The 9,758-nt window shown below is 46.6% G+C and overlaps 1 protein-coding gene across 1 annotated transcript in view; it reads right to left on the minus strand.

Annotated features, from left to right (window-relative positions):
• Positions 1–1,246, minus strand: part of LOC149448930 (tumor necrosis factor ligand superfamily member 12-like) — a 100,394-nt gene extending 99,148 nt beyond the window's left edge. The window contains exon 1 of the mRNA XM_089693996.1: positions 320–1,246. Coding sequence (XP_089550122.1) covers positions 320–487 — 168 coding nt within the window. The 5' untranslated portion in view covers positions 488–1,246. The remainder of the gene's footprint in view (positions 1–319) is intronic.
• Positions 1,247–9,758: the final 8,512 nt, after the last annotated feature.

The raw sequence follows: 9,758 nt of genomic DNA on the forward strand, positions 1-9,758 counted from the left end.
CTGAGAATGAGAAACTACAAGTCCCAACTGCCTTAGTGGCTGTCAGCTTGTAGTTCACAATGAACTACCACGGTGCTGTGGAGCTCCATGGTAGTTCATTGAATCTTCCTGTCCTATCTGGTTGCCCGTACATTCTGTACGGGCGAGCAGCTATATTGACAGGTCTGCAGGAGACCTGCATAGCACCAGCGATCTACTGCAATTATTTTCAGGCTCCTGCAACCAAAAATAATAAATGCACATTTTTTCACCTATAAAAAAAACTATTATTTTTGGTAAATAAGTGAACTTCTCCCTTGGCATAGTTGTATTTCCTTACCTGCTGCAGGTGTGCCCGTCCTTGGATGAGGCTCTGGCCCCAGGTGGTAGTCGTCAGTAGCAGGTTCAGGGATGCCAGGAAGAGAGCGGCGCCCCCTAGTGCCAGTGCCAGGAGTAGCAGCGGGAGCAGAGCAGTCCGACCTGCCCTCCTCTTACTCCAACGCGACATTGAGGTCACTCCGTTCCCCTATAACCCTACATCCTTACTTGCTAACTTGCCCACCAATTAGGACACGCCGTAGCGCAACCTATATGAAAACTGCAGCCTAGCAAAGCTTTAGTTGTAGTAACCAAGGACATAAGATATCTTGTGGCACTGGAGGAGGAAGAACTAAACCGATCGACCGCAGAAAAGGTTTCTGAAAACTAAAAAGAAACAAAAGCCCTGCAAAGGTTTCAGAAAGGAAGAGAAATCGCTTAAAGTGAAAATTCCCTCTAAACTTCCCAGCATCCCTTGCGGTCTGTCGTTTTCAGTACTTCGGTTCTCATCGGCGTCCTCTGTTTTCCGCTTAGAATGAATGAACTGAAACTTAAACTTGGCGAAAAAAAAAAAAAAATCAGGGACAGAACTGCCAAAAAAAAAAAATTCTTTCCTATTCTCTAATTCCCATCAGAAAAAAAAAAAGTCCAGCCGCCCTGAGCCAAAGTGCGGCCATCTTGTACCTTATCTCCGCGGACAGCTAAAAAAAGTTTCAGAACAAGTGTCAGAAAAGTGTGCAACTCTTAAGGCCCTTCCACTGCAACCTATCAACTGTGCAAGACTGATTAGTGACGGAGGTTGGCGGCGGAGCACCAAGGTGGGTGACGGAGGGTGTCAGCGGCGCTGGCAAGCATCCGGAAAGAGAGGAATGGAGGAGAGAGAAAAGGAGGAAGGTCTGTGCTCAGCTGCTTGGATATCAGCACGAGTGTTTTTCTGGTTCCTGGATTAGTTCCAGTGAAAGCGGAAAAAAAAAAAAAAAAAGAATGACAGGAAACAGCGAGGAGGGGAGGAGGAGAGGCGAAAAATAGAAGATGTTGGGGAGGGAGGAGAAAGAAAAAAGGGCGGAAGAGAGAAGACAGAGGAGGAGAGCAAAGGGGGGAGACATGGCTGAGTGCATGGACAGAGTTCAGGAGGAGCTAACAAGCTGTCAACACATGAGCAAAAGCAGATGCCAACTTATAGGCAACTATTATCTACTATGGGTTTAAAGATCGTATCCAAACAAGCGTAATCAAATCCAGATCTGTAGTCAATAAAGTGGAAGCGAACCAAAAAAAAAAAAAAAAACGCTGACAGGTAGGATTTTTATGACAGGAGAGACCCTATTGGTCATAAGTACTTCTCCTTGCCTGTCAATGTACACTGAGCCGCGCATGCTCTGCTCAGTTTAATGTACATTTATGGCACGGCACTGTGCCATAAAGATGCTACTCCCATGCACATATGCAGGAGTGACGCCATCGTGGCCCAGCCGTTCAAGTGACTGGGGAGTCCAAACTTGGAAAGAAGACTGGAAGAAGATGGAAGTGCACTTGACCAGCGGGATCTCTGGCAGTGCAACGCTGGAGGGGATCGTTTGACGGGTAAAGGTGGGAATACACGATTAGAAAATCGACCGATCAGTCATCCGATGACTGAGAGGTGTTTGTTCGTTGGTCAAAATCATGGCCCACATTAATCAATTTAAAAAGATCGTTTGTAGGGCAATACGTAGTGTTATTATTATTATTATTATACAGTATTTATAAAGTGCCAATAGTTCGCTCAGCGCTGTACTTTACAAAGGGGGACAGGACATGTGACAGAACAATACCAATACAATGCAAAACATGAGGGGATCGAGGGTTGACGTCTTCCATACAAGTGGAAGTGATGCGGTGTGACCTTGTAGCCACGCCCAGATCGAGCGATATACACAACAATTACCAGCAATGAGTATAATATCGTTTATTACATGACCTATATACATAAATAGTGATACATAAAATATAATCTGCAGAATTCCGGTTTCATGATCTCATTAGGCCGATCTACTTTTAACATTTGGATTTTTCGTTCGTGTTTACGAAGATTCCTTGGACATTAACAACCGGGTCATCTTCCGTTTCCGCTCACGCGTGATAATGCTTGATAGATTTTTTCGTATGACCATCATACCACCACATAGAAAATCAGTCATTCGTATGCAAAATGACAAAATTTTTCACTGTTGTTCAACCGGATTTTTTCGTTCACATTATTGTTATTGGTTAAAACATCCTGCTCATCAATGAAAAGAAAAAGGTTCAATCAGTGATTCCGCAAAATTTTTAATGCAAATTTCTTACCGTGTGTATGGGGCATAAGTCTGCCATAGGGGTTGATTTGCTCAAACTGGAGAGTACAAACTCTGGTGCTGATCTGCACAGAAACCAATCCGCTTCCAGGTTTAATTGTCACAGCTTAAAGGACAAGTTCACCTTTTGGCCAAAAATAATAAATACACATTTTTTTGCAGGGAAAAAAAGGGGAAATAATTATTTTTGTCCAGAGGAGCCTGGAAAGCATTGCAGATACCATGCAGGTCTCCTGCAGACCTATCAGAATATCTGCTTGCCGTACGGGATGTATGAGGTGTACGGGGTGTATGAGGTGTACAGGGTGTACGAGGTGTACGGGGTGTATGGGATGTATGAGGTGTACAGAATGTATGTGGTGTACGGGATGTACAGGATGAATGGGATGTACAGGGTGTACGAGGTGTACGGGATGTATGAGGCGTACGGGGTGTACAGGGTGTATAGTGTGTACGGGATGTATGAGGTGTACGGGGTGTACGGGATATATGAGTTGTACGGGGTGTACGGGACGTACGGGGTGTACGGGATGTACGGGGTGTACGGGACGTATGAGGTGTACGGGATGTACAGGGTGTATGGGATGTATGAGGTGTACGGGATGTACAGGGTGTATGGGATGTATCAGATGTACGGAATGTATGAGGTGTACAGGATGTACTGGGTGTATGGGATGTATGAGGTGTATGGAATGTACAGGGTGTACGGGATGTAGGGGATGTATGAGGTGTACAGGTTATACGTGGTGTACGGGATGTACTGGGTGTATGGGATGTACTGGGTGTATGGGATATACGGGGTGTACGGGATATACGGGGTGTACGGGATATACGGGGTGTATGGGATGTATGAGGTGTACGGGATGTATGAGGTGTACGGGATGTATGGGGTGTACGGGATGTACGAGGTGTATGGGATGTATGAGGTGTATGGGATGTATGAGGTGTACAGGATGTATGAGATGTACGAGGTGTACGGGATGTATGGGATGTACGAGGTGTATGGGATGTACAAGGTGTACGGGATGTACGAGGTGTACGGGACGTATGAGGTGTACGGGATGTATGGGCTGTTTGAGGTGTATGGGATGTACGAGGTGTATGGTGTGTACGGGATGTACGAGGTGTATGGTATGTACGGGATGTACGAGGTGTACGGAATGTATGAGGTGTGCGGGATGTACGAGGTGTACAGGATGTATGGGGTGTACGGGATGTATGAGGTGTACGGGATGTATGAGGTATACGGGGTGTACGGGATGTAAGGGGTGTACGGGATGTACGAGGTGTATGGGATGTATGAGGTGTACGGGATGTATGGGATGTACGGGATGTACGAGGTGTATGGGATGTATGGGGTGTACGGGATGTATGGGGTGTACGTGATGTACGAGGTGTACGGGATGTATGGGGTGTACGGGGTGTACGGGATGTATGGGGTGTACGGGATGTATGGGGTGTACGTGATGTATGAGGTGTACGGGATGTATGAAGTGTACTGGATGTATGGGATGTAAGGAATGTATGGGGTGTACGGGATGTACGAGGTGTACAGGATGTATGGAATGTACGAGATGTATGGGATGTATGGGGTGTACGGGATGTATGGGGTGTACGTCATGTACGAAGTGTACGGGATGTATGGGGTTTTCACGGGATGTACGGGGTGTACGGGATGTATGGGGTGTACGGGATGTATGAGGTGTATGGAATGTATGAGGTGTACTGGATGTACGGAATGTACGAGGTGTATGGGATGTACGGGATGTACGAGGTGTATGGGATGTACGGGGTGTACTGGATGTACGAGGTGTATGGGATGTACGGGGTGTATGGGATGTATGGGATGTACGGGGTGTATGGGATGTACGGGATGTATGGGGTGTACGGGATGTATGGGGTGTACGGGATGTATGAGGTGTACTGGATGTATGGGATGTAAGGAATGTATGGAGGTGTACGGGATGTACGAGGTGTATGGGGTGTACGGGATGTACGAGGTGTATGGGATGTACGGGGTGTACGGGATGTACGAGGTGTATGGGATGTATGGGGTGTACGGGATGTACGAGGTGTACGGGATGTATGGGGTGTACGGGATGTACGAGGTGTACGGGATGTATGGGGTGTACGGGATGTACGAGGTGTATGGGATGTATGGGATGTACGAGGTGTACGGGATGTATGGGATGTACGAGGTGTACGGGATGTATGGGGTGTACGGGATGTACGGGATGTACGGGGTGTACGAGGTGTATGGGATGTATGGGATGTACGAGGTGTACGGGATGTACGAGGTGTACGGGATGTACGGTCAAGCAGATATACTGACAGGTGCTATGGTAGTTCATTGAAAACTACAAGATAACTTCCGCTAAGGCTGTCGGGACTTGCAGTTCATTCATTCACGGTAGTCTGTAAATGAGTGACGCAGCCTTGTGGGTAGAGCCCTGCATGGCCATGCTGTTTTCAAATCTGACAGATAGTACAGGGAGAAGTCACCCCCTTACTATCTATCGGAGGGAGGGGGGGTCGGCAGGTGTGGCTGCAGCTATGGGAACATCTTACATGTTCCACCCTAAAAACCATGTAGCCACAGGGGTGTCAAACTGGTGGCCCTCCAGCTATTGTGAAACTACAAGTCCCATCATGCCTCTGCCTTTGGGAGTCATGCTTGTAACTGTCAATCTTGCAATGCCTCATGGGACTTGTAGTTTGGCAACAGCTGGAGGGCCGCCACTTTGACACCCATTGTAACATGTTCCCATACGTGAACTTATCCTTTAATTGAACAAGCTGAGGGTAGAAGCTGATTGGCTACCATGCACAGCGGCTCCAGATTTTGCACTCTCCAGTCTTAATGAATCAACCCCATAGAGTGTACACAGTGCATACTAGCATGTTAAGGCTAACAGCTACTGGGGACCCGTTTTAAAAAAAAATTGGTGTTTAATTCCGCTTTCAGAAAAAATATTGATTAAATTTTATATGCAATTAATACAAGTGCGCGAATCTGTCTTGATATTAGCTTCCTGTACTCCCCTGTACTCAGGAGGAAGAAGCACTCCAAGGCTAAACATACATGATCCATTTCAACCAGAGGGCCGGAACTCCTAAATACGCATACTGAGATCCCTCCACACAGCAGACATCTCCAGTATGTATTATCACCGGATACGGCACCCAGTGGGAGGAGGTTCATGAAATACTAAAAAACATTGGCACATCCTTACCCAGTCAACACAACTGTCTGAAATTGTAGGACCAAGACCATTATTGGTCGCTAAGAGAGCATGAATATTAAGGACAATGTGGAACAATCTGAATTTATTTGTACATCCAATAGAAATTGGTTAACTGATTTACTTCCACTGAATGGTATGTTCCCTTGTGGAAGATGCCACATTTGATAGATGTACAGATGTTGGCCAACAGAAGGAGTATTTTATTAGTCAATTCATTACCTTCGCTACAACACGTATCCTCTATGCAGGGGAGTCAAACTGGCGAACCCTCCATCTGTTGCGAAACTACAAATCCCATCATGCCTCTGCCTTTGGGACTCATGCTTGTAACTGTCAATCTTGCAGTGCGTCATGGGACTAGTTTGGCAACAGCTGGAGGGCCACCAGTTTGACACCCCTGTGCTAGGGTGTCCCTGCAATAAAATCTATATTGGTAAAACCAAGCGCCAACTTCGAGATCGTATAGGTGAACATCTGGGGAGAATTCATAATAAACAGGATAAAACCCCAATAACACAACATTTTGTTGCTTTTCATAATTTTGTTCCAAATTTCAAAGTTAAGGCATTCTATCAGGGGCGGACTGAGGGGTCACGAGCAGAAGGAAGGAGGTCCTGATTCCCCTATACAGAGCTTAATCAACACTAGAGGGATCACCAGCAGGAGGAAGGAGGTCCTGATTCCTCTATATAGATCTTTATATCACTAGAGGGGTCACCAGCAGGAGGAAGGAGGTCCTGATTCCCCTATATAGATCTTTATATTACTAGGGGGGTCACAAGCAGGTGGAAGGAGGTCCTGATTCCTCTATATAGATCTTTATATCACTAGAGGGGTCACCAGCAGGAGGAAGGAGGTCCTGATTCCTCTATATAGATCTTTATATCACTAGAGGGGTCACCAGCGGGAGGAAGGAGGTCCTGATTCCTCTATATAGATCTTTATATCACTAGAGGGGTCACCAGCGGGAGGAAGGAGGTCCTGATTCTTCTGTATAGATCTTTATATTACTAGAGGAGTCACCAGCAGGAGAAAGGAGGTCCTGATTCCTCTATATAGATCTTTATATCACTAGAGGGGTCACCAGCAGGAGGAAGGAGGTCCTGATTCCTCTATATAGATCTTTATATTACTAGGGGGGTCACAAGCAGGTGGAAGGAGGTCCTGATTCCACTGTAGCGCCCTCTAGTTTTAGCTAGATAGAGTTCTTTTGCTGTGAGTCAGGCTTGTTAGAAACCTGGGATGAGTCAGCCTGGGAGTGAGACAGTGAGGTTACCTAGGTCAGGCTGGGAGGCTGTACAGGTCAGGGCTTCTTTAACCCTCCTACCTTTCTAGAAACTAGATGAAATTTCTAGAAGAATGTTTAAGATTTAAAGGGTGAGGAGGAGGGGGGCAACTGAGGACTTTTGATGTGAAAGGATGGGGGAAAACTAAAGACTCTGCTTGCAATAGATGAAGGGGAGGGAGTGGATGGGCGAGGGATCTGATGTGACCAAGGAGGGGGGCTGAAAAAAGGGAACACTAGTGTGTATGTATTGGCAGTCTGCAGGCGCACAGCCAGGTCGGCTATTTGTGGATTTATTCCATAGAGCTGCCACAATGCCAGTTGTGCACAAACCCAATTATGCAATTATATGACCGGCCACTAGAGGAAGCCCTGATCCCAGTTAGTGGAGCAGAACAACTTTTTTTTTGGTAGTTTGTAAATCTTTTCTGCGTCAAGAGACAAGCTGCATTTCATTCTAAGTTCCAGTACAGGATCAGAAAGCCTTGTAATCCATTAGCGTATGTTTTGGTAGAGATAGCTGTTTCCACTTTGCTATTAGGGATGAATGGAGTGATTTTGGAAAAAATAATTTTGTAGCAAAAGTAAAAGTTTAGTTGCCAGTGAAATTTTGCCAAACCAAAAAAGCTTACATTTTGCTTAAGGGATCTTCATAGACGAAAATCCCTTTAAAAAAAAAGTTTTCTTTTGGTGGGATTGGGAGAGTGTAACTTGGGTTTTTTTTTTTTTTATTGGGGGCCATTCCACACCATTGTGTTGCGGTAACCACAATAAGCAGCAACATAGGTTATCGTCATTCTAAATGGAACCCCAACCCACCATGATGAAAGACGTGCGTTGTGGTGCACAGGCACAAAAGGTGGCTCTTCATGTTTTGGTAGCCCTTTTAGTGGGCTACCTTATAAATGCGTGTTGATGCATGCATGCATGTGCATTAACACATCACAACAGGGTGAATGTTTTTTTATGGTGGGGAGGAGATTCTGATGGTGGGGAGGGGATTCTGATGTTTGGAAGATTTTTCTGATGGTGGTTAGAGGATTCTGATGTTTGGAAGATTTTCTGATGGTGGTTAGGGGATTCTGAGCACGGGGAGGGGATTCTGAAGGTAGGGAGGAGATTCTAATGGTGAGGATGGAATTCTGATGGTGAAGAGGGGATTCTGATGGTGGGGAAAAGATTTTTAATGGTGTAGAGGGGATTCTGAAGGTTGGGAGAGGTATCTGATGGTGGAGAGGAGATTCTGATAGCGGGGAGGGGATTCTGAAGGTTGGGAGAGGTATCTGATGGTGGAGAGGGGATTCTGATGGCGGGGAGGGGATTCTGAAGGTTGGGAGAGGTATCTGATGGTGGAAAGGGGATTCTGATGGCAGGGAGGGGATTCTGAAGGTTGGGAGAGGTATCTGATGGTGGAGAGGGGATTCTGAAGGTTGGGAGAGGTATCTGATGGTGGAGAGGGGATTCTGATGGCGGGGAGGGGATTCTGAAGGTTGGGAGAGGTATCTGATGGTGGAGAGGGGATTCTGAAGGTTGGGAGAGGTATCTGATGGTGGAGAGGGGATTCTGAAGGTTGGGAGAGGTATCTGATGGTGGAGAGGGGATTCTGGTGTTTAGAAGATTATTCTGATGGTGGTTAGGGGATTCTGAAGGTGAGAAGGAGATTCTAATGGTGGGGAAGAGATTCTGATGGTGAGATGGTTGTAATGGTGGGGAGGGGATTCTGATGGTGGAGAGGAGATTCTGAAAGTGGGGAGGGGATTCTGATGGTATAGAGGGGATTCTGTTGTTGGGAAAGAGATTCTAATGGTGGGGAAGGGATTCTGATGGTGAGATGTTTGTAATGGTGGGGAGGGGATTCTGATGGTGGAGAGGGGATTCTGAAGGTGGGAAGGAAATTCTAATGGTGGGGAGGGGATTCTGATGGTGGAGAGGAGATTCTGAAAGTGGGGAGGGGATTCTGATGGTATAGAGGGGATTCTGTTGTTGGGAAAGAGATTCTAATGGTGGGGAAGGGATTCTGATGGTGAGATGTTTGTAATGGTGGGGAGGGGATTCTGATGGTGGAAAGGAGATTCTGAAAGTAGGGAGGGGATTCCAATGGTTGGGAGGAGATTTTATTGGTATAGAGGGGATTCTGATGTTGGGAAGGAAATTCTGATAGTGGGGAGGGGACTTTAATGTAGGGAGGAGAATCCAATGGTGGGGGGAATTCCAATAGTGGAGAGGGGATTCCAATAGTGGAGAGGGGATTCTGATGGTGGGGAGAGTAGTTTTATAATGGGGAAGGGATTCTGATGGCGGGGATGGGATTCTGATGGTAGGGAAGGGATTCTGATGGTGGGTAAGGGATTCTGATGGTGGGGAGGGTAGTTTGATAATGGGGAAGGGATTCTGATGGCGGGGATGGGATTCTGATAGCAGGGAAGGGATTCTGATGGTGGGGAGGGGATTCTGATGGTGGGGAGGGTAGTTTGATAATGGGGAAGGGATTCTGATGGCGGGGATGGGATTCTGATAGCAGGGAAGGGTTTCTGATGGTGGGGAGGGGATTCTGATGGTGGGGAGAGTAGTTTGATAATGGGGAAAGAATTCTGA

This window comes from Staurois parvus, unplaced genomic scaffold (assembly GCF_062004578.1).
Source record: "Staurois parvus isolate SC_StPar_1 unplaced genomic scaffold, SC_StPar_1.0 ptg000647l, whole genome shotgun sequence".
Taxonomy (NCBI): Eukaryota; Metazoa; Chordata; class Amphibia; order Anura; family Ranidae; genus Staurois; species Staurois parvus.